The 26,256-nt window shown below is 41.5% G+C and overlaps 1 protein-coding gene across 2 annotated transcripts in view; it reads right to left on the reverse strand.

Moving 5' to 3' along the window:
* LOC101477230 (septin-7) overlaps positions 1-26,256 on the reverse strand; it is a 70,237-nt gene that overhangs the window by 21,817 nt on the left and 22,164 nt on the right. For both annotated transcript variants that reach the window (XM_004566135.5, XM_004566134.5), the window contains exons 3-5: positions 10,612-10,718; positions 3,819-3,919; positions 3,579-3,713 (exon numbers count right to left, since the gene is read on the reverse strand). In XM_004566135.5, the coding sequence (XP_004566192.1) occupies positions 3,579-3,713; positions 3,819-3,919; positions 10,612-10,718 (343 nt within the window). The remainder of the gene's footprint in view (positions 1-3,578; positions 3,714-3,818; positions 3,920-10,611; positions 10,719-26,256) is intronic.

Below are 26,256 nucleotides of genomic sequence, written 5' to 3' on the forward strand. Positions count from 1 at the left end.
TTTCAGGTCCGCGTGGTTAAAATCCCCAGCCGCAATAAAGACACTGTCCGGGTGTGCTACCAGGCTGTTATTGATGCTGCTGCTCAATTGTGCTAACGCTAGCTTAGCATTAGCATCTGGTGGAATGTAAACAGCGCAGATGTAAACGGCAGAAAATTCCCGAGGGAGATAGAATGGTTTTTTGTTAAGTTGCCTAATAATTATGCACAGTAATAGTCACCTGCACACACAGATATCCCCCTAAAATAGCTAAAACTAAAAACTAAAAACTACTTCCAAAAACATTCAGCTTTGATATTAATGAGTTTTTTGGGTTCATTGAGAACATGGTTGTTGTTGTTGTTCAATAATAAAATTATTCCTCAAAAATACAACTTGCCTAATAATTCTGCACTCCCTGTAAATTATATACAGTTCATTGGGGCTGATGTGTCAGTTCATGAAGCTGTGGTTGAATAGCATTACATTATTTTAAGTGGGTCAGCAGCTGTATTTGGCTGCGTGACTCACCACATGAATGAGGAATCAACTCACAAGACTGAATCTAAAGAAAATACCACAGTGTGCCTCTTTAGTTCAGAGCAGTTCAGTGGGTCACCAGCAGAGGGCCACACAAAACTGTACAATACATGTAGCCCACAGCAAGTGACTGTCAGGGAGCCACAGGGTCTTCACCTCTGAATGCCAAGCTGTGCGGGCACACAGTCAGTCCTAACAGAACAAACTACATTTGTATTATCAGCTGTTGGAGTGGAAGATTTTCTTGTTTTTTTGCCATTTTCTGAATGTAAATTCAAAATGGCGACCGTCCTCGACACTCTCAGTTGCCGGTGCAGTGACTTGTGTTAGAGATGTTGGACAAATTTTCAGCCAAAATCCTAAAGGATGTGCACTTGTCCTCTCTGCTGCAGCCTCTACTCTTCCTCAGTGAGCAACACCAGAAAACACTTACTTAGAAAGCAAGTCCACTACTCAGTACTGCCAACAACTGACCGGAACAACAGAGTCCAATACAATCCTCTCATGAGGACAACAAAACAAACACTGCGATGGCTTCAGAGTCTACTTTGTTGTCATTTTACATTTAAGTATACAATATAAACACTGTTGTAATAGTTCTTGTACAATGTACATGACATACAATAGAAGTCAGATTAAAATAGAGAAGCCAAATGCTTCCAGGCTACCACAGTAGAAATGCATTCAAGGTGACCATTAGAATCCACTCCTCATGCTACAGAGTCCATAACCTTGATCCTTCTGAGGCCCCCTTTCCAAAATATAGCTGGGAAATACCTTATGTGAAATTCCTAATCACATCACAAACATTGAGGGTCTGTCGTGAATGCAGTAATCATTAATTTTTCCTTTTCTCTCTCAGTTTGTTTACAATGTTAGCTGTCAGCCCACTACATCAGTGTTCCAGTGGACTGATAGTAAATTAATGGAGTATAATACTAAATAGCCCCCTGTATAATGTGCAGGTTAAAGGCTCATTATGTAGTTTAACCTTTCTGGGGAAAACTATTCAACGTAAAATAGAATCACACACAATAAGTTTAGCATTGCATTCAAAACTATAATACAGTTATTATTCTGCCAGCTCAATGGATTACCACTGTCTACATGAAAGCACTTTATATATCTGCAAATGCTTTTTGCTGCGTGTTGAGTTGAATTAGTTGTCCCATGAAAGAGGCCAGCAAAACAGCTGCTGGGCGGCTCAGCGAGTGAGGACAGCTTTGGATATAATGCTGCTGCACCAGAGGAGAGCTGGAGTGAAGGCAGCCCCAGATAACACTGGAGTCAGAGTGTCTGGTTAGAGCAGGAGACTCGAAGGGCATTTCGGTGAAGTCAAAATCCGAAATCTCCCACACACTGACACCGATTAATCAAACCAGCATGAGCGGCACTTTGTCTACAGAAAGCTGGACTCACTGTCAGAACTCTTGTAGTTACTCCGGGGAACTAAAACATCACAGAGAGGACAGGTCTGGAAATAAGTATGCAGTTTACTTCTAAAGCAGGATTTATAGGATTTCACATTTTACAGCCACATGTGAGTGACTTTTGGAGGCAGCAGTGTGGAAACGGGCCTTCTGGAGCTTGTTGCAGATCATTTAAAAGTGGTAAAGAGTCTGCTGGAAATGTAGGCAGATTCCTCTGGGGTGACAGTAAAAGCGTAATTAAGTGATGCATCTTCTCAGTGAAGTGGACAATTTACTGACTTGTCTCTGACTTTAAACTTAGAACACTGCTCAAAGAATACAAGAAGCTGTGGTGTGGCAGAACCATTTATGTTGTAAAATTCACATGTTAAAATCTGATCTGTTATTGATGATAAACAAACTGCAGCAGTTGTTTAACAAAGAAAACCAAAATGTGCGTCTCCAGTTGCAGGATGACCTGTCGTTTGCTCAACCATGTACTAATGCTTGTTTCTCGATGGTTAGGAGAAAAGCATAAAGCATCCACCGTTTTCTTTATGTTGGAGGCAGCAGGAACAGAATACCTGAACAGACCGTTTTGTGCATGATTACACTTTAAGGGGAGAGATAAGACCGGCTTATTTAACATTTAATGAACTTTTCAACTGCTTGTGTGCTTTTCTCATAATTCAAGAAAGATTGTCATTTCTGTCGGGAGTAAATTATACCTGGAACATGTGTTGTGGGGCCTCCATATCCTTCCTTCTGTATAACTGTAAAACCAAAGGATACAGTAGCAGGAAGGCCCCAGCACAGAATAGAGCTGGCATTAATGATAATAATATGACACTGATTTAGACAGAAACCATGTGAAATGTGGTCCTGAGGTGAAGTTGGGTTCTAAATTGCTTGCTGAACAACTAAAACAACAGGTAAAGCAGCCTCAACATAAAAACCCATGTGAGACTTGCCCATCTGATGTCTAGAAGGGAATCCGCTGAGCCTTCAGCTGATGTAGGATGGCACAAATTGCAGCTGATCTGACAAGTGAGCCCGACTTTGCTGGATGATCGATTGAAGACTGTTTATTTTCATAGACAGGTTTCCTGTCTTTGTCACTGCCTCAATGCAGTTAAGGTGCATCATGGAGGCACTTAAAGCTGAGCTAAAATGATCAGAAAATGTCAGAGTGTGTTTTGACATTCACAGACAGCAACATGTTTCACACATTTTATGCTTTGGGCTGCTGAAATATTTAACAAATTAGTGTTATTTTAAACACACTGCATGCCAATCAACTCTGCAGGTTTAGATCCATCGCCAAAGCCTGAGAGGTGCGCGCACACACACGGACGCTAACGTAAGACAGTATGGCACGTCTGAGTTGAAAGCGCTGTTCCTGGGAGCTGCTGCGAGTCTCCACTCTGAGTGATTCAGTGATGGAGATCAGGAAACTCTACTGAGCATGAGCAGAACTGGTTTGTATGTGGGTCACAAATACTGGCTGGCAGGCTCCTCTTTTATGAGACAGACAGACACTCAAGTACATCCTTTCCAGTTATATGCAGACAGCATCACTGCCACCTTTCGAACATTTCATGTCTCTTAATTACATCTGCATCTTATTATATCATCTTATGCAGCACCCACCCGTGTCCAGATGGTGCTATAAAATATAGACAGCAGTGGACTCTGTTGTCCGGCATGGACCTGCGGTTGACCCTCGACTCAGCATTCAGGAAGTCCTCGCATTTGCTGTCAATGTAATTAATGACAGGCTGCCAGCTGGGAACATGGAAAGATGATGTCAGAGAGAGTGCACTGTACAACAAAGAGCATATGATTGCTTGGTAGAATCAAATTGTGCATGTCTTCGTGGGCAATCCTCACCAGTTGCTGTTGTCGACTGCATCGCCAAACCCTGGTGTGTCCACGATGGTTAGGGTTAGTTGGACTCCTCCCTCCTTTATCAAAACTTTACTCTGTTCCACCTGAAACACAAACATTCACACCCTTCAGAACTCTTGGGATCTCAGCCTTGCCTTACAGTATTTATAAAGTGTTTCCATTAGCTGCAATAACTTCACACTTTCAAAATATAATTTGACAGCATGTATCTGCCCACACATGTTGGACTACATACACTGCACAGCAGGTCCTCCCACACAGCCGAAACCGATCTGCTGGTTGAGTGTGTGTATAATACGAGTGAAGTTCTTTTCCTTCCTCTCAGCACTGTGTGTGTGTGTGTGTGTGTGTGTGTGTGTGTGTGTGTGTGTGTGTGTGTGTGTGTGTGTGTGTGTGTGTCAACTTAAGTCAAAACCACTGTCTTCCAAAGAAGAGTTCGATTTCCATGGAGGCAATGAGAGCAGCTGCACGACCCAGCACAGAACAAAACAGACATCAGTGACAGCAGATTATGACAGTGGTTCAGCGAGATACGGCGTGAAAGGACCTGGGTGATGATGGGTTGTAAAGAGGCTTGCACATACGCAACAACTGTGGGCATGCTGAACATGAAGAGTAGTGTCAAAAGAATGTGTAAAAATGTACCATCTGAGCCTTCAGCTTCTATGTGCTGGCATCGAGATCAGCTGATTACAGCTAAACTGGTCCTTGAAGTGTGCCTGAACTTTACTACACTCAAATTCCTTACTGTGCATGGTATCAGTTCCATTGAAAACAGCACCTCAATGAAACTGCAACTCTAAGGTTTGCGCACAGTTTAAAGGGGAGCTCAGAGTTCGGCAACTGCCCAGCACACGTTGGCATTCTAAACCAACTTAAACAGAGCACCCAATGTGCGATTTGCCAATAGGCTGTGTGTGTCACTTACGTCAGCTGATCTGCCACTGAATGTGACTTAGTGAATCCTGTCAATAAATGTAAAGTAAAACAAATACAGCAGAGTTCCCATTTGTCTTAATAGTTAAACATGGTTAAAAATAGCATGGGGGTATTTTTAAGCTGAGCCAAAAGGTGATTTTATGATAGAAATAATATTTATTACACATACTGGAGAGTCCAGCAGATGATAAAGGCGTTTAGACTTTTCTTCTCCCATCTTTACATCCACTCTAGCATGCCATGAGTGCATATGTCACTGTATGAAAGCCTTTTTACACAACAGCCATGTATGCACACTGAGTTTGGGTGTTCACTCAATGCAGCTGATTTTAATTTAATGTTTAATTACATATGCCAAAAAGTGAAGCCATCACTGCAAACTGTTCATCATAGTCTGCAGTCACATACGTTCCCATTCAGTCCCAGAGATCCATCCATTTCCTGAAGCTCGCCAGCTGTTCCCCCACTTCGTCGCATAGTTTCACAGGACCATGTAGTTATTTTAGGATCGCCCCTTTAAGTCAAACTACAGCCCTCTCACTGTAACACAAACATTCTTTAGCTTCCACAAACCTTCAGATAATCTGTCTGGTTTTACAGCTGACCATATATACATAAATATATATATATTTTTTACACATCTGACCTTAATTGTGCAGCCAGGCATGTGTGTTAAATCTGTGTCTGTATTGTAAGTGTTTGCGCATGACATGTCAGCCCTTCTCAAAACCAAATCTGCCATTTCCACTGTTTCTGTGAAGAAAAACAGATTGGGAGAAAACCTCAAAAATGCCGTCGGCCTCAACACCATCATTTAAAAGAAATCTGATCTGTGGGGAATGTGAGCGAGCGACAAAACATGGGAGATTGTTCTGCAATATAAATACTCTGACCCGGTCTCTCCCCCTCAGCCTCAGACCACAGCGGCTCCTTTCCAACGTATGCACACTAACTGCTGCTTGGAGGAGAGCCTGCTTGCCCACGTTGCGCTCATGGGGCTCACATGAGGTATGATGAGCGCAATAGAGTGAGAGAAAGCTTGAAGCAAAAGGTTCTTAATGTTTTCAGTCTCGTCAAAACAGAGTAAATTTAGCACCGCCTTGGTGCGTCGTCTGGATCAAGTGTGCAGTACAATCGAACGTCACAAAATGAACAGGACTTTCAAATTGATGCAGTGGAGAAATTTAAACCTAATGAGGAAATGAAAAGAGTCTGCAAACTTTAAAGAAAAGAAGCTGAAAATACACAGCGCTTTGACTGAACGATTGTCAGTTTGTAAAGAATACAGGACAGATTTAGAAGTGTAGATACTGAGATTTTTACTTACTTTAATTTGAAATAGCAAACCATCTCAGAGTTTGTTCAGTTTCCCAGACTATAGTATGTATTATAGATGCATTGCAAACCCAAAATAGTGTTGATACTGGAACATACAGATTTCAGATCTGAAGTCTGTATCTTACTGCGAGTCTGCCTTTGACTTCATACATAAAATGCAGAGGTTTAAATGGGTTTACTCAAGAGACTGAGAGCTGACCCAAGGACTCACAGATCTCAGGTCTGTTTTCTAATAAGTGTAAAAAGTGACTGGATCATCCTGCCATATTTTATGAATAGCACCGTCTTGACTAAATTCGGTGTGACGTATCAGTGACTTCCTACAAAAAACTACTTCCTCTATAACAGGGGTGGGCAACTCCAGGCCTCGAGGGCCGGTGTCCCTGCAGGTTTTAGATGTGTCCCCCGAACCAACACAGCTGATTTAAATGGCTAAATTAGCTCCTCAACATGTCCTGAAGTTCTCCAGAGGCCTGGTAACGAACTAATCATGTGATTCAGGTGTGTTGACCCAAGGTGAGATCTAAAACCTGCAGAACACCGGCCCCTGGGGCCTGGAATTGCCCACCCCTGCTCTATAACATAAGGCACCTCTATGCACCTCGGTCTGAATGGAACAACATTGTTATTTTAGGTTCAGAGACATAAGTTTAACTTGAGATTATATTTGGACATCTTTGGCACTCAGTCATCTCCGTTTTGCCAGATAAATTTGGTTGGTTATCTCTAGCTGCACTCCATGCTGCATTGAACTAAAAAAAAGGAATGAGTAACTTGGCATTATAAAGCATTAAAATTTGCCAAAGGCTAAAAGTCAACATCAACTTAAGTCCAGTTTAATAATTATTGTTTAATGGTAAATGCACAAAAATCTATTTTCTGGTTCAGAGATTGTCTATACCCGTCCTGATCCACAGCCTTGACTTGCGTACCTCCTTGCATTTAGACAACATTTGACATAATGTGCTCATTTGTTACGAGTTTTGGAGAGCAAAACCTTCTGTGACCAGGACGACTATCAGAGTCAAAGTCAGATATAAAGATACCTTAGCCTTCTCCATCTTGGAATATATGGCTTACGGTTAGCTTACTGTGAGTTAACAGGTCCCTATTTTCCAAAATGCTGCCGAGTCTGTGCCTTTGGCAAAGTAAAACATCTGCTATCCAACTGTGTTTGCTTTTAATCCTGACTTTTCCAACCTTTTGCTTCATTCCTTCCCATGCACTTCCTGTCTGTCTTCACTTTCATCATCCACCAAAGGCTTCACACAACTACACCAACTGCCACTTCATGGGGACTTTTTCTTCTGCAGATGGTGCTAGCTAACGTACATTGGAATGATACAATAGTGTTCACCTACACTGATTTAAAAAAAAAAGTCCAAAGACGGTAAAGCGAAAACGGCGGTTAACTTGTCTCAATTAACATTTTAACCTCTCTCACCCACTCAGCTGCCAGCCACCCATTTAGAGTTGTAAATGTTAAGTTCACATTAATCCCAGTATATGGAATTTTCCCCTATGACATACCTATATGGAAATCTTAAGACTTCATAAGTAATATGGTAGTGGGAATCGAATTATAGTGCAAAGCGGCGTGTGGAGATGACTTCTCATCTTTTAAGTAGTGGTTGAGGGTGGGGTGGGAGGGTGTTACATTTCATGGGAACATTCCTGCCCTGCTATTGACCCTCTCAGACCCAAGGGGGAAATTCAGCCCTGATCCTCTGTTTTTCTTTGTCTCTCCCCTCATCACATCTACCCCATCACCCTCCTCGAGGTTTATATGCTCTTTAGTTTTACAAAGCTCCACCTTTTCCTCACTCATCGCCATGTTGCTTCTGTCCGTCTTCTCCTGCCACCACCATCTCATCTCTTTCCGTCTTAGTTCATCACACTGTCCCACATCTCCATCTTCTGCTTTTTCCTCTTTCCCAAACTGCTTCTCCTTTGCCCCTTTTACTCCAGACACAGTCTCCCTCCTCCACTTCAATTTGCCATTACCATAAAAGGACAAAACTAGGTCCAGTGGCGTTGTTGTTTGCCTCGTAGTTCCTCCATCCTGCATTCTCCTTTTCCATTATACTCTCTTCCTCCCCAGCAGAATCCTGCTCCCCTCTTAGCCTTCCATCCCTACTAACATGTCAATTTTAACAAACCTGGCTGATAATGCAGGAGCAAGAAAAGCCTTCAGAATGACCAGACCAGATGTTCTCAATTAATTTGTCAGAAAACATGAAACTTCATCCCTTTCAGTGCCTGTGCTTATCTGTCATGTTTTTCTTTTTTTTTTTACTGAAGACACCAGTTAAGACTTTGAACGTGCTGGTGCAAAAAAAAAGTCAACTCTTGGATTTAATAACTGGTCTAACGTCTACATATACGGGATGTGTTTAAGCTCAGATTAGAGATTTGAGCTTTTCAACAACTCTTGAGGAAATTTCAACATCATCCAAAACGGCACAACTTTTACTTTGTAGGTGAACATTCAACCTGCATTCCATCAAGTTTAACTGTACCTGACTTTTTTTCTTTACACTTTATAGTTCAGGTTGGCCTCACACACCGAGGTAGAGTTTGCAAACACTGAGACCTAACCACGAGCTCCACAAGGGTCTTTGAACTGCTCACCAAAACAACTACCAAATTCAAATAGTTTCCCCCTCACGCTCAAGTACACTTTTTGTTGGCCAGAATGAATGAGAATACTTTCAGGGGCTCCTAACATATGGTGTGGTCACACTGATGCTTACTTTTAACACCCAGAAATCATCATTTTTCCGAGGGAATGAGTACTACGTGAAGAATTTGTTTTTAGATATTAGGAGATATCACTGACACTGGAATGTAAATGACAAAATGCCTTGAGCAACGGCTGTGGGAGGACTTAAAATGTCTCCATTAACAAGGTTATTTTCCTTCAAACTGGCTTGAGAAACAACACTTTCTTGTAAGACATCTGTTCATTTCATGGTTTCCTAATCCTCATCCCAGTATTTGCTGTCGCTGCTGGAATTTAGAACGTAGAAGAAATCGACATCAAGCATCAAACTCTTGCAGGAAAACGGTGAATGGTGATCTCACAGTCTTAGCACATATAGTGCCTTTGTTTATATGACTATCAACTATAAGAAGACATGGGGTTGTACAGAGACCATTAACAAAAACTCAAAACATCTCTACACTGGACCTGAAGCTAAAAATGAACTGATGGCAACTGAGGTCTGACCCATATAGGGTTAGGGTGAGAATTAACACTACCATGGGTTATTAGGTTATACCTAACCCTGTGTTTAAAAGAAAGTAAAGTACATTTAGTTAAAAAGTATTGTTTTAATGTGCTTTAGTTATAAAACAAAATTCAAAACCCAGAAATCACATGTGATGTAAAGTGTAAAGGAAACAGGGGTTAAGGTTAAGGATGGACCGATCCAATATTACGTATCGGTCCGATACGAACCTAAATTACTGGATCGGATATCTGAGAGAAATAAAAAATGTAATCCGATCCATTAAATATCACAAAAGCACCTCACAAAACTTGTGACATGGCGTAACTCCGCTCATAACTTTAGCACGTCGAGCAGTATGTGTCACATGATAGAGCGGCTGTGGCGTGTGAGACCTCTCAGCGATCTGGTTGAGCATTTGGAGCCTCGCTACCAACCCGGCATTTCATCTCCAAGAAAGTGATCCCAGAGAGAAGTAAAGCAAGTGTGTAAGTTCATCTCTGAATGTTTGTAAAGCATTCCAGCGTTAAGCTTAACAACCGATATATGGAGCGACTGCCTCTCTCCCTCCCTCTCCTGCTGCTACTTCGATCATGAAACTGATCAATGATCGGTTAAGTCTAATATACCCTAGTAAGCAATAGTACTTTTTCCTTTGGGAAGGTACCATCTGTGCAGTCTGCAATTCTGTTGAAGAAAGATGTTGAATCTATTTAATTATTGTAGAAAAATAATTGATTTCTGTGCATTTTTTTAAAATAACGCGTGCATTAAATTAAGGTTGATTACGCCGATAAAGCATCACGAGGCGGACGGTGGTTCCCTGTTTTTATTTTTTTTGCTGGGAGTTTGCAACCCTATTAGTTAGGTTGTTTAATATTTCTGCTAAGTGCTCTTTAAAATACCAGAACAGGGAGGATGGAGGATTTAAGTTTATTAGATTGATCAGTGTTGCTGAACTATGAAATATTTTGGGTGCAGTATATTTTTTGCATACAGGTATAACAGAATAGGTTTAGTGTTTTTGTTTTTTTAAAACTTGAGTATGAATTTATACAAAATGCAGCAAGATATTTAAAAAACTGTTTTATTGATTAAAAATACACTATATCGGATTCATAACGGTATCGGCAGATATCCAAATTTATAATATCGGTCACAAAAAAGTGGTGTTGTGCCATCTATAGTTAAGGTTACAGATCTTGTCATCAATGGTGACCTAGACTTCATAGGATTCATTTACTGGGCAAAAAGCTGAAAAAGCTCACTTGAACAGTCTTTTTAATCCTGTGGGAGGGGCCAGGGTAGTCCTTAGAGTAGAGGTCAGTCAGGAACAGGGAGTTGATGAGAGTCGATTTCCCGAGACCAGACTCACCTGAGGACAAAAGCACAAGTTAAGCAACGTTATATAATCTTACTGTTTTCTAAGTACAACCAGCTGAACACATGACAAAAAGGACTTTACATAACGCATGTATAAAAGCATGTGCATGCACTGAACACAATATTGAGATGGCCTGAAGAGACATGGATGCAGTGCAGATAATAAAGCAAATTCACTGTCTGTAAGGGGAAAGGTCAGAGACTGATCTGCCAGCATGAAAAGCTTTCAGATGGAGGGAATAAAACATTTCCTCTCCATCTCCTGCTGACTTTCTCTCTCACCCACCCCCCGTTTATCTACTCTTCCTCTGTCCTCCTCGCTCAGTGCGTCCTTGAAGTATAAATCTCTCTATTTCGGTCCTCACAGTGCCAACTTTCCATTCCCTTCTCCCATACTGACGGCACAGAAGCTGCACAAACATTTACTTGACAAAGAGCACAGTCAGTCCAAACATACACATTGCATATGCTCGCCCTCTCCATCACACAGGCCTATGATTAATAGCTGAGCATCTGGCTTGCGTCTCATGAAAAGGCACTGGAGGAGTGTTTGGTTGGAGGGAAGGAGGGCTGCCTGTCCCAGCAAGACCTCTGACCGACTCCCACGACACAATTTCAGGCTTTGAAAACTGGAGTAATCTGTGGCCAAACATCAATCTGGGCTGGGTACACAGTAGCTTGAGGGGGTTTCCAAAAAGGACACATCAGAAACAGACCAAGATTAGAGTACTGGACAAAAAAAGGTTACCGAGCAAAAATTAAAATTCTGAATCAGATCTATCAGGTAAGAGAATTTAAAGGTGCTACGAGAAAACCATAACACATCCAGTTTACAAAGAATGGCAAAAATGTGTCGACGCGTGTTATTATTTAGCCATCTGCAGATCATTTTCCAGATGTTTTGTTCATAGAGGTCAGAGGACGCTTGTAATCTTGCAACATCTAAAAAATGTCTTTTTTAAGTTGTCCAACAATCTGAAACCCTTAAATTTTTAGTTAGCAGACACGTGACTCACAGAATTTCCTCAAGTTGTCCTTTAAAAACATGCCACCAAATCAATTAACTCACTGATGTTTCAGCTCCAGCATTGTTGTCTTTATGTGATTCCAAGTAGGTGGAAACATGTCTATGACTTTTCTGTTACCCGGTGTTGACATTGATGTGTGTGCTTTTTCAGTGTTTCCTGCACATATACATACCAACGTCCAAGCATCCAAGTAAAGTATTCTATAATCCATTTTACCATTTTCCTCTATAAAAAACTCTTTACTCGAATTTAAAATTGCTAGCGGCTGCACAAAGAGGCCTTTTCTCATGTTTAATAAGCAGATGTTTACGCAGTTTTTACTTGACAAATCACAGAGTGGTCAACAATACTGATGTAATGTTATTAGTATAGAAATAGGTATTTTTCACACCATTTACATATTTAAAAAAAAATGCTTTGGGTAGAACTGAGAACTGATCCAAATGTATACCACGTTTCTGTGTCATTATATAGACTGACAGGTCTGAATTTTCAACTCCATTTAAAGACAAAATCAAATATCAATACTAGTTCTAAACAGACCAAACAGAATATCAACGTCACTATCAAAGCGTGCTGAATTACTGCCTCTGACTTTAAATCTGCGTTGAAAGGAGCAGCTGAGAAAACCGTGTATAGTGCAGTACAGTCCACTGAGCTCTTACATACAGCATCTGTGTGCAGCCTGAAAGCAGGAAGCTGGAGTATTTCCATTTTAATGTGAGTCAGATGTTGCTCCAGTAATTCTTGATTGATAAGCAATTTTCCAGTAACGTCCGCTAAAAGTAAAGTCTGCTGTAAAAAGTCTCAGGCTCCTGTGTCATTCAAATACTTTCTTTTTGCAAACCGTTGACAACAAACCAAGTGTTCATTACATGTCAGAAGCTTTAAAACCACAGACCCCAATGAAGGGTTTCAGCTCAAAGTTTTCCATCATTTTTTCCCCTCGTATGACTCCTTTCATCCTCTAAACAAACCACCTGCTGGGGGTTAAATCTGCATGGGTTCATTCTTACTGCTCATAGGACAGCTGTGCATATCATCAGGCTACGCCGAGAGGGTGTAATGCTTTGCTGGATTGCATTCTTTACCCCCTCTTAACCCCACGGTCGCCCCTGTGTGTATTTGCTCAGCTATGATTGACATTCTGACAATGACGCGAGTTGGGAATCCAGTTTGTCTGCTGCAGCTTCCTCTGCTACACCACGCCCAACTCACTCATTTGAAGAAACATTTTTTTAAGCTAGCAAGCATGCCATCACCAGCTGCACTTTAAGATGACAGCGCTGGAGTCTGTGCACTCACTGCACTAACTGCTTTAATCATTCTCTGTGTTTATAGTTTTCGGTTAATAACTAAATAAAAAAATTGGTGTCCCTTTTTGTGTGTGCATCCCACCGCCACAGAGAAAGTGTTATTATGTGGAAAAGAATGCATGTCCTTTGGGAACTCAGCGCTGCCAGTCTGCAGCTCTGAATTCAGTTGAATCTTTATTGCATCAGTTGGTTTTGTTAGTCAGGCACTAATGTTTTGGTGCAAACAGCGTATCCAGAGCCTATTGTGTGACGGATGCACTTCATACAAGGAACTAAACAGTTATTGTTATGCATGACACTGAAATGACATCTTGATACTGATAAAGCAGTATTGCCATGTGTTTTGCACAATGAGACACTCCATTCAACTCATCCTGCCAGACAATGTGAGGCAGAATCACCGTACAGTAGTTGTTATAGGTAGACAAATATTTGACCCTCCGTATCACACAATCCGACTAATTTTTCTACAATTTTATCAGGCTGTTCAGCCTGTGTGAAAGCAGTGTCCTCTGGCATTTGTGGACAGAAAAAAGTCATAGGTCAGAGGTTTCAGTTTCTCTTCCTGGCAGCCTCCGTCTGTGGTCTGTCCAGCCTGAGGGGCAGATGTGACAATGAGGTGCGTCACAAGTAAAGATGGAACTCTTCACACAGCTCACCTAAAATTGCTGAGACTCTGTGCTAACATTTCAGTGGGTCCTCAGCAAACATCACGCTGGCTCGACAAAACCAAACAGGCCTCACAAACACTTGAACGATGAGCGCAAACACTGCAGGGAGCTGCAAGTCAGCTGGGCTCAACTCACATTCAAGTTAAGGGCAACACCCATGTGTGTGGATCGAAGCTGCAGGGAATCAATATTTAGAGCCAAGAGTGAATATTTAGAGAGAATTTGCAATATTTGCTTCTTTTTTCTATTTTATTGTAGGAAACTCATCAAATAAAGCCAACACACTCCCAAATGACATGCAGAAATGTCAGCTGTACACAGCAGACGTGAAAGACTAGCTGAAAATGACAGCTCCATTCTTCTGATTGTTTTAGTTACTGCCACAGCCTAAACCTCCCCTAAAGGCAGGTCCGTCCCAATTAGCCTTCCTCGTGCAGCTTTAATTAAATATTGGTTCCACATGACAAGTTGAAGTGCAGTGCCAGCTCTCTGTAAATAGATTAGTGACCTAAACTTCAGTGATGGATGGCTGACCCCCACAGTTTCTCTTCCTCTCCATCTCTCTCCAGCCCAGCCTGTTGGCCCCATTTCTCCTCTCTGTCCTTGCTGTCATCTCGACCTCCATCATCATTTAAAGGTTGCTTATTTTTCAGTGATACCAGAATCTTTAACTCTCACACCTAAATGTAAATTATGTAAAGTACCCTACAATGCCAGTTGCTCAGTACTGGACTGCTACCTTGGCACTATCCTGCTACTGATTTTGGGGCCAGTTTTTGTAATGTTGCTGACTGAGACGGTCTGTGGGTCTATTTATGCCATAGGCCATACTTTGCCAAAGTACACCACAGTCATGAATTTAATACCTCCACTAGGGCTGGGCCATATTATACCGTTCACGGTAATACCGGTATAATGTTAGGCAACGATAGGAAAATGAAATATCGCGATAGAATGGGAGTAAAACGCGCATGCGCAGTGGCTTTGTTTTCATACGCACATGGCCGATTGTTGAGTGAAACAGATGAACCAGAATTGGTTTGTAAAAATGGTGCAACTTCAGTGATGTGGAACTGATTTGGTGTTTGTCCGTCAGATACACGACAAAGCACATTTTTTTGCAGAACATGCAAGCGGCCGTCGTTATTGTCGTATTTGTCGGACTAAGATGCTCTTAAATCTGGGAGTAATCTGGGTCCTAAACTCCGTATGCTTCAGGTCAAACAACACTGCAGCATCACTGAGCGTTAAAAACTGTCTAAATTCTTTCATCTTTAATAAAACGATCAGCATTGCTGCTTTACCAGGTGTAACTATAAAGTTTAACTTCCAGGCATCCATGAAAACAAAAGCTATTACATTTAACGGAGTTAGAAGTTAGCAGGAAGCTAGCGGAAGTTAGCTCGCTAGTTTTGCTAGTTACCTAAGCATGATATAGCATGTTCTGACTGAGAGATTTCTGAAAAAAATCAAACGTACAGCTCTGCTATCACTTCCAACATAAATGAAGACAGGAAACTAAACAGCAGTGAAGTTTGTAGGGTTACTGAAGTTGGGCTAGCTGGTATATAATGATGTGCTACGTGATCGCTAGCGACACAGCTATGTTAGCATAACATAAACAGTGAAGCTGGAGGACGAACACTAACACTTTTCCACTTATAAAAGTTAACGTTAAGGTTCTTCATGGTTAGAGACAAATGCAATCGCATGGCAGGATGCTGTAAACGGACCAAACTTCAGTCAGGAGAACAACTGAGATAATCCATCCACAATACGAGGTTAGTCATTAATATACTGCAACATGGGAATAGAGCAGCTGCCAGAGAATTCAACATTAATGAATCAATGGTACAGAAGTGGAGGAAGCAAGAAGAATGAGTTTAATCAAGTTTGATTTATCTGACTGCTTTGTTTCACTTAATGTGCCTCATAATCCTGTGCACCTTATGGTCCGAAAAATGCGTACTGCACACTGCAGTTTAATGTTGCAAAGCACCTCTTTTTAACTTCAGTGGATATTATACATGGTTATGCTCAGGATATGTCAGCCCATTTCTACTGGAAATGCCTTTTGGTTAAACTTTCAGCAAGGAATTTGCATTTGCACTGTTACATTTTTATAAAGCTTTAATGTACATAAAAACCAGCTTCTTGTTTAAGTGAAAATAAATGGAAGGTTGTCTTTTTGCGCTAGTAATGTTGTGGAGTTGTATTTTGTCTCGCATCAATTATATCGTCGGTTATATCGTTATCGCAAATTTTCAAATATATATCGTGATAAATATTTTTGGCCATATCGCCCTGCTCTAACCTCCACCACTGGTGAGTGGCTGTGCCTGATGATGCTGAATATCCAGCAATATCTAAGACTTCAAGGGGAGGCACCGGGACTCCAAAATCCTGAACTTATTTCCAGGTTTTTGGACTCATTCACGGGGTAATTTATTGACTGATGATTTGAACATTTATTGCCCAGGTACCACTGGCATACCTGCAGAGTGCACAGTAGCACTCTACAGGATTAATGTACTTACTAAAAGGCCTGCATATTAAACATGTGTTCACTGAGTTAAGGCAGGCTGGACTGCTAGAGAGACAAAAACAAACAAACACACAAATGGTCAGAGTGGCTTTCCCATGGGATTCCTGACATTCCTCCTCCTCTTTCTCTCTTTGGATCTCAGCTTCTCTCATTCTGCCCTGAGGCTGCAGCTGGCCTCCTAACATCCTGACAGGCCTGCTAACTAACACACAGCACAAACACGCATACACCTCTAACAGACATGTGCGAGGCCTCAACCAGAAAGTGTGAAAACGGGATATCTGGGAAACATAGTGGTGTAAAGGAAAGAACAGCCAGACAGACAGGCATATGAGGAGAGTTGGAAAACTGCAGTCACTCGTGAGGCTCAGCGGGACTAACTGTAACAGGGGGACAAACAGGGGAAAAGGTCAGTGTATTGGCAAATGATAAAGATCTGCAAGTTTAGCAGACTGAGAGATCCAGAGCCCAAACTAAACCGTGTCAGCACCCAGTCTGACTGCAGCGAATGGGCGCAGCACACTTTCTTCTGATTTCATCATTTTAAATTTAGAAAAGGGCGTGTAGCGCTGCGATCCACCGAGCCCAAGACTAAATCTGACAGAATCGGCACGTGCTGGGTCACAGCAGGCATGTGCGTCTCAAAATAGAGACGGAGGGAACGGGAGCACAGCAGAGGGGAAGAATGAGCAAAACGAGGCCTGCCTGCAGTGGTTTGACTGAGCATGCATGAACACGCACATGTGCGCGACCCCAGCCAGTCGCACCAACACACATGCGTACGCAGAGTAGCAAGCAGTGAATGCACTGGGTGCTGCGCCCAGAGGCGCTGAGGCAGGTTTGTAAACAGACTGCCGTCCTGCTCTAACACGGTTGGCTAAATGCATATTACACTAACCACAGATCCAGGACAGAGATCAGGCTGGAAAAAAATGAACTTGAGAGTGTGACATCATTCTGCAACTTTCAGCCTGCTCAGAGAAACAACAGCAGAGTTTCAGGGAACCATCATGTACTCTTGAAACCGCAGGACCTTTCTCACTACATGTTTCTGTGTCCTCTGTGATGACCAGTAGAAGTACTGGTAAAAATCCAAGAGAAATGTAAACTGCACCGTGATATCCAAAATATATGACACTGTGACTTTAAGAAACGAACACCTGTGAGGCTGAAAAGCCAAACAGGAAACCTTGAAGCTTGAGGAATTTGCTGTTGAAGCTGTCGCCTGATGCTCCTCGAGTATGACCTATGAGAACCCATCAGTCCAGGGTGTCTCCTTTACAACCATGAAGCACAGCTGTGTGTAGCCTTGAATGCATTTTACATGATGTGCAGGCACAATAAAAGCAACACCTGTACAATTTAATCATCCATTTCAACTCCCTGTCTGGATTTGAACTATGAATGAAAAAAAGTAGCTCATATTTTATGTCTTTTTCCGCAGCCTCCAACTACAGGAAGAGACATTTCTGGACCAGATGGAGCACAAAATCCCCTTAATGTTTGTACTGAGTTTGCCAGCACTCTCTTTGGGAAAATGCCTAAGGAGCAACGCCCAAAACGACTTAGAGAAATGATTCCAAGTGCCTAAGTGCTTTAGACACTTATGTTACCATTACATAGGTGTCTGTAATGGTATTCTATGGCCAAAATGCAAACATCAAAATCCATCTACATACAGTCTCTGGCTCCAAATATTTTCAACAGCAGGATGTTTGAATATTATATACATTACTGCAATTATATGTTTAAATTAGAGCTGGGCGATATGAGATTTTTTCATATCACGATATGTTTTTTTCATTTCAGGCGATAACGATATCTATCACGATATAAGCCAAATAACTATATTTGTAAGATTTAAATGTGCCGTTGCTCACAAGTAAAATGTGAAATAATCAGCAGCTTGTTTTGATTTAAATATTTATTTCCCATAATAAGTTCAACAGGGTAGATGTACTTAAGGAACATGAGACTTTTTCAGATAAATAAAGGCAAATATTGCAAACTACACAAAAGGCAGCCGCTAAAGCGTTTAAGTTTCAAAATAGAACAAACGAAACAGACTAAATTGTCAATTCCACTTAGAAACAAAATATTAATTCTAAAAATAAATCTTAGTTTGTTTTACAGAAGAACAGACAAAACTGACTAACTTTTGTCAATATCAAATAAACTGAGAACTAAAAGGAAATTCTCAATCTCTCCTTGTTGTATAGCTTAGCTTTTCAAACAGTTTTAACAGTTACTTTAGTCTGACAAAAGCCGAATGACGAATTAGCGCTTCCAGTCAGAGACTGAGGCTACGTCCACACGTACACGGGTATTTTTGAAAACGGAGATTTTCCGTTTTCGTTTTAAAAAATAATCCCGTCCACACATAAAGGCAGAAATGAAGGAAAACGCTGCTATGAACATGCCAAAGCAGCAGGTGGCGCTAGATTCCTAACCGTGCAGAAATGTTGGCCAATCAGAAGTCTAGAAGCCTCGGTGGGAAATAGTAAACAAAGCTGGGGCATAGAAGCAGAACCGAGTCGTATGTAGGGATGGGTATCGTTTAGGTTTTATCCGATACCGGTGCCAAATCGGTACTTTTGAAACGGTGCCGGTGCTCAAACGGTGCTCAAACCGGTGCTTAAAGAATAGAGAACACAAAATTGGTCCAAAAACCTCTCATGCTCAGCTGGTTTTTTGTAAAAAGATAACAATGTTAGCCTTTTCTGCAGCTATGGGGTATATATGGTATCACTCTTGTCTGGAAGCAGCGCTTAAACAATGGAAAAAACACAAACTTTGTCCAAAAACCTCTCATGTTTAACTGTTTTCCACTTTTTCTTTGGTCATTTTAGCCTTTTTGGCCAGGGTGAAGGGAGTATCTGCCATCAAACAAGAAGACAGCCGCATGTAGCTATGATGATGTTTGCTAGTTCACCTTACATGCATTAATGTAATAACGTGGTTAGCCTACTCAACGTAAATTACACACGAACAACATTTAGCTACTCACGCAGAGAAGAACGGCTGCTGCTGCCATCATCATCCGTCATCATTTATGCTACACTGGCAGGGCTAGGGGCCAGGACTCTCCTCTTCGTGTTTTTGGGGGATGTTGCATAACAAGCAACCCACCCGCAGTAGATGTGCTCGGTGTGAGGTCTCGCAGCAAGCTATCAAATACGGCGCATTTCTGGGCTTTTAAAAAAAACGCTACGCGTCGCCAGGTGTTTCATCGGATTTGAGGTGTTACCTCCTTTGACAGTATCACAGTATCAGCTTAAAGCACTTGTTGCAGGCTGCTGAGTTTGCTCTAAAAGAACGTACGTACCTGGGCCCGCCTACTATTCTCGGAAACGTAAAATGATTGGCTAGAAGTGTATCACAGCTCAAGAAAAAAAAAAGCACCGAAATAAAGCACCGAAATGTGCGCTGCTTTTCGGTCTGGTTACTACCGTTTATATCAGAACCGGTGCCATCATGGCACCGGACACCGGTACCCATCCCTAGTCGTATGTGTGGACGGACAGTAACTGTGTGTATATGTAAGCATTTAAACACTGCAGAGAGTAGAATTAACAGTAACAGTATTGTAGAAATTCATTTCACCGAAACAATAACGTGGCGCACAGTGTGACGCATGCACCAGTTTATTGTATTTCCAGACTTGCTTTCGGCACAATTTACAGTGCACGCTACTCTGTTTTTTGTCAGACTTGAAATAGCCGAAATACCTTCACACTACGGAACTTCTTTGGCTCTTCCGTTCGACAATCTCTCCGGCATTGGAACCATCATCTGTTTTCTCTTCGGTCACGCTCGGTTGATTTTTCTAGTCGGCACACTCATTTCCTCCATTACGCGCTGGCTCCATTACCTGCTGGTTGCTTCCCAAACAAACACACGTGCGGCTTGGCACGCGACGTGACGCTGCGGCTGTGATTGGTTCGGCTCTGCGCTACTTAATTTGGATTGGCTGACCTTTTTTTTTTTTTTAAGAGGACAAGAGCGGCGAGGTCTATCGCGATAGCTTAATTTCTCTATCGAGCAAAAGTTATATCGCGATACATATCGTTATCGTTCTATCGCCCAGCTCTAGTTTAAATCCAAGACATTTCAGAATAAATCTTTAGGTCAAAATTAAATAAGAAATAAGCCTCAACATCATAGTTCAGTCTTGCTTCTTCGTGTGGTGCTTTACAGGGTTTCCCAGCAATCACTTTGGCTTGTCAGAGCAGGAAAAGCACAGGTGTTACCACCAACGGTTGCTCACTTCCATTCTGCTGAGCCAATAAACAGTGGTGCAGCAAACCTGCATGCACTACAGTCAGATACACTGTGTGATGCAAGCATTGCTATAGTGATTAATTGTGCCTGTAGGAACATGTCAAAGGGACAACAGCTCAATTATACTTTTCCCATGAAAACATGACAGTGTTGGAACAAGTCCCATCTTTATCTACTGACTTCATCATTTTAATTTATTTACTTCTATTTAACTAAAGTGCTTCCCACATTATTTAAACTGTTTACATTTGATACTAGTCTCTATATTCTCAGTATCTCAATGTTTGGGAGAAATCCTCAACAACGAAATGATGAGAAAGTACTTTACAACAGTGGGGAAAAAAACCCTTTTAGCAGGAAGAGACTTCAGCAGAACCAGGCTGAGGGTGGGGCAGCCATCTGCCGTGACTGGTTAGTGGGTGAGGGGAAAGAGGAATGAAAAACAAAGGAGGACAACATAGTGATACAGTGGGTTTCCTATCAATAAACTCATACCTTTCTACTTCGGGCCACAGCGACTGCTGTGATTTTTTTTTGCTAATATTAGAGATTAGTTTGTAAAATATATCATTCTACTCCCAGGAGACTGGTCCATATTTGTAACTGGTCATATGCTGCAAACACTGGGCCTCTCCTATAAAGGTGCTTTGAGGTAGACTGGAAAACTTGGGTTGACCTATCAAGTTAATAATTACCTGCACATAACCACTTAGCTGGACTGCTGCCGTTTGGCTAGCAAAGCCATGTAAGCATGTTCAACCTGCTTCACATTACAGGCTTTTAGCAGTGTCAATAATAATAAAATTACCTCGGCTGACAGCCACAACCAAACCAAATGTTTGATTTGACTGACGGGAGCACAAACTGAAGCATGTGACCTGAACCTGCAGGACAGTGCATCATTTCCACATGACTGTCTTTTTGGTAAATTGCATGAATAAATGGGTTCTTAATAAGAGTTAACATCATTATTGTGTGAGTGAATGTGTGCGTGTTTAGTGTCTATCAATGCATCTGGTTAAGCCAGCAGATTAACCGGCCCAAAGCTGTCTTTCAACCACTGCCTTCTGCAAGGTCAGTAGGCAAGGCGGTCAATCCAAAGCCTGCAGGCGGTCTTATCTGGACACGCGTACTGCACAGCGTTACTACACACACAGGCTTAGAGGAACACAACAACAAAGGCAGAGACAGCAGGACACACAGGCAAACAGTTTTACGATGCGGATCAGTGAGGCAGATACTGCTTTTGATCTGTTAAAGAGATTCAGGCTCATCCATCTGCTTCAGTCGCTGCCACTGACCACTAGTAACAAGTGACTTAATTTCCTTCATGGATTCCTATTATAAGCAGCTGAAACCATGCGAGAAAGCTGCGACCTGAGAATGTGGAGAACTTTGTTGTGGGAAGCTTTTAAACCCATCTACGTTAGCTCATATCAAACTTCGCCACTCCTGAGTTCAGACTCTTAAAGGGCTTTTGATGTGCTCTCCTCCTGAGCAGCTCTGGGAAAGCAGAGGAGCGATGCTGGTAAGTAGTGGCCTTGTTAGGCATCAGAAGCAGCGTGAAACAGGCATCGCTTCCCCTCTCCTCTGAGCTCTCCTCAGTTCGCGTCTGACTCCTAGCTCTGTTCAGCTCTCTGCACTGGCGCTGGATCTTGCTAAGCTTTCCAGGAGTTCCTATTCAATCTGCCAGCTGGACAAAAAGGCAGGAAGCACTCCCACCACCCACCCCCTCGGTGAGCGGCAGGACTGGGAAGGGAAAGACAGAGTTTGACAGAGAGCAGAAAGAACTGAGAGGACAGAAGAATCTAAAAAAAAAAAAAGAGAGAGAGAGAGAGAAGAGCAGTTTCTGGTGGCGTCCCTTCTCAGGGAGTGACTGACTGACAGCAGAACAAACAGAGCTGCTTCCTGGTAGAGCAGGGCGATATGGCCAAAAATATTTATCACGATATATATTTGAAAATTTGCGATAATGATATAACTGACGATATAATTGATGCGAGACAAAATACAACTCCACAACCTTCCATTTATTTTCACTTAAACAAGAAGCTGGTTTTTATGTACATTAAAGCTTTATAAAAATGCAACAGTGCAAATGCAAATTCCTTGCTGAAAGTTTAACCAAAAGGCATTTCCAGTAGAAATGGGCTGACATATCCTGAGCATAACCATGTATAATATCCACTGAAGTTAAAAAGAGGTGCATTGCAACATTAAACTGCAGTGTGCAGTACGCATTTTTCGGACCATAAGGTGCACAGGATTATAAGGCACATTAAGCGAAACAAAGCAGTCAGATAAATCAAACTTTATTAAACTCATTCTTCTTGCTTCCTCCACTTCTGTACCATTGATTCATTAATGTTGAATTCTCTGGCAGCTGCTCTATTCCCATGTTGTTGCAGTATATTAATGACTAACCTCGTATTGTGGATGGATTGTCTCAGTTGTTCTCCTGACTGAAGTTTGGTCCGTTTACAGCATCCTGCCATGCGATTGCATTTGTCTCTAACCATGAAGAACCTTCACGTTAACTTTTATAAGTGGAAAAGTGTTAGTGTTCGTCCTCCAGCTTCACTGTTTATGTTATGCTAACATAGCTGTGTCGCTAGCCATCACGTAGCACATCATTATATACCAGCTAGCCCAACTTCAGTAACCCTACAAACGTCACTGCTGTTTAGTTTCCTGTCTTCATTTATGTTGGAAGTGATAGCAGAGCTGTACGTTTTAATTTTTTCAGAAATCTCTCCGTCAGAACGTGCTATATCATGCTTAGGTAACTAGCGAAACTAGCGAGCTAACTTCCGCTAGCTTCCTGCTAACTTCTAACTCCGTTAAATGTAATAACTTTTGTTTTCATGGATGCCTGGAAGTTAAACTTTATAGTTACACCTGGTAAAGCAGCAATGCTGATCGTTTTATTAAAGATGAAAGAATTTAGACAGTTTTTAACTCTCAGTGATGCTGCAGTGTTCTTTTGACCTGAAGCATACGGAGTTTAGGACCCAGATTACTCCCAGATTTCAGAGCATCTTAGTCCGACAAATATGACAATAACAACGGCCGCTTGCATGTTCTGCAAAAAAATGTGCTTTGTCGTGTATCTGACGGACAAACACCAAACCAGTTCCACATCACTGAAGTTGCACCATTTTTACAAACCAATTCTGGTTCATCTGTTTCACTCAACAATCGGCCATGTGCATATGAAAACAAAGGCACTGCACATGCGCGTTTTACTCATATTCTATCGCGATATTTCATTTTCCTATCGTTGCCTAACATTATACCGGTATTACCGTGAACGGTATAATATGCCCCAGCCCTACTTCCTGGCCTGACACGCACAAGACATGTAACACACAAATTAGTTTTTCGGGTTGGGTTGGGTCATTTAAAACTTGCCCATAAAGTGCTTATCTTCTGTGTCAGTCCTCCAACCATCAAATTTCTAAAGCAAGTCCAAACTAACACTTTACAAAAACTATTTTCAAAACACTGAAATCAATAGAATAGTGCTTTACTCCACTGTGGATTTACATTGACATTGTGGAAAAAGGTGACAGTGTCTTTGCCTGGTGTGAAAACTTTAACATTACTGTTCCAGAAGGAGCTTCTAATATCTCTTCACTCTTGCACTGTCACCAGTTTATCCTGACTTTGCATAGCTGGGGGTCTGTGATTTTAGACGGCTCAACATCAGGCTTTACACTTCAGACTTCTGTTATAATTCGCACGATTGCCATCTACAGAAGTTCTCAGATGATACAGCCATCATTGGATGCGTATCAGACGGGAATGATCAGGAATACAGGGGGGTCATCAGTGACTTTGTTGGCTGGTGTGAGACCAACGTACTCCAAATCAACGCCGGCAAGACAAAGGAGATGATCATAGACTTCAGGAGGAAGTCACTATCGCTAAATCTAAGTAAAACTAAAATTATCTTATTTGGGAATTCCCTTAGAAATGCACAAGTGCAGATTCATGTAGATGGTGTGGAAATTGAAAGAGTACTTGAACATAAGTTTCTTGGTGTGATTATAGATGATAAATTAAACTGGAAGTCTCATATAAATCATATACATAACAAAATTTCAAGAAGTGTCTCAATCTTGAGTAAAGTAAAACACATTCTGGACCACAAATCACTCCACATTCTCTATTGTTCCCTGATTGCACCGTATTTGAATTACTGTGCAGAGGTTTGGGGCAATACTTACAAATGTTCGCTATCATCAATCTTTATATTACAAAAAAGGGCCATAAGGATAATCCATAAAACTGGTTACAGAGATCATACAAATCCACTATTCTTAAAATCAAAAATTCTAAAATTCACAGATCTGGTTCATTTTCTCACAGCACAAATTATATATAAAGCAATAAATAACCTGCTTCTTGACAATATTCTAAAAATGTTTTCTAAAAGGGAATGGGGATACAATTTGAGGGGGGAATTAAATTTAAAACATCCTCGTATCCGTACAACATTAAAATGTTTTTGCATCTCTGTGTGTGGAGTGAAGCTGTGGAACAGACTAAGTAAAGATATGAAGCAATGTCCAAGCATGGCGCAGTTTAAAAAGCGGTTTAAGGATATGGTTTTTACAGGGTACAGGGAAAAGGTAGAGATTTGATAGGGTGTTCTTGTCTAATATTTTCATGTGTGTGCGCATGCACGGGTTTGTTGGTATGGGTATATATATATTAGGGGTGCAACGATACACAAAATTCACGGTTCGGTTCGGTTCGATACTTTGGTGTCACGGTTCGATATTTTTTCGATACAAAAAAAATGTTCATGCATTTTTAATTTGTCATTTATTAAAATTATAAATATATATTTTAACTCAAAAGTACAGTTTTTAAATTTAACCCTAACCCTTGTGCGCGTTTTTTATTTTGACAGCGAATGCGCACCTGCGGACCACTTATGTGCAGCCCTGGTTATATAGCTCGTCATATTGCAGCCACAGAAATTCTTTTGTCCATGAAACCATAAAGCTGCACTTTCTTTTTGCCTTATAGTCTGATTTGTCATAACTTCTCCGTTTTGTGGTAAGCTTTTATTTGGCTGTCACTTCTTCACCCTGACCTGTCTTATTTGGCTCAGCAGAACTGAAATGCTTTTACACACGCACTCACATAAGCTCAGCGATTCTCTGCGCGATCAACCTCTCACATGTTTAAGCTTGCTGCGGGAGATTTCACTTGTTATGTTTGCATAGTAAGCTAACGATTAATAAGACGATGTCAGAGGAATTGGTGCACAAATTATCATCACTCACAGATCAGTGCTGTCGCTCTCTATACACAGTTCGCACGATTGCAAAGTGAAAGCAAAAAACAAGCGCAAATTCAAACGCGATTTCAATATGTCACATATTGACAGTGGCTCACCGATGCCAATGACATAATTACCCAGCTACATTTCTGAAAGAATGCAAAAGCATTGACATATATTTTTCCTACAATAGCCCGACGGGCAGGGAAGAGATAGATTTTGGTAGCCCGACTGAAAAAATTGCTAGCTCCGGGACGTCGGGCTAGCGATTTTGCGAGCCCTGTATCTGATTGAGGAATCACTCATCTTTGGAAAAGAGAGTTTATTACAGAGAAATGGCTCTTTCCAAAATAAAAGCTATACTATCCGCTTCTTCTGGGCTATATTCTCAGCAGC

This window comes from Maylandia zebra, linkage group LG7, assembly GCF_041146795.1.
Source record: "Maylandia zebra isolate NMK-2024a linkage group LG7, Mzebra_GT3a, whole genome shotgun sequence".
Classification (NCBI taxonomy): domain Eukaryota; kingdom Metazoa; phylum Chordata; class Actinopteri; order Cichliformes; family Cichlidae; genus Maylandia; species Maylandia zebra.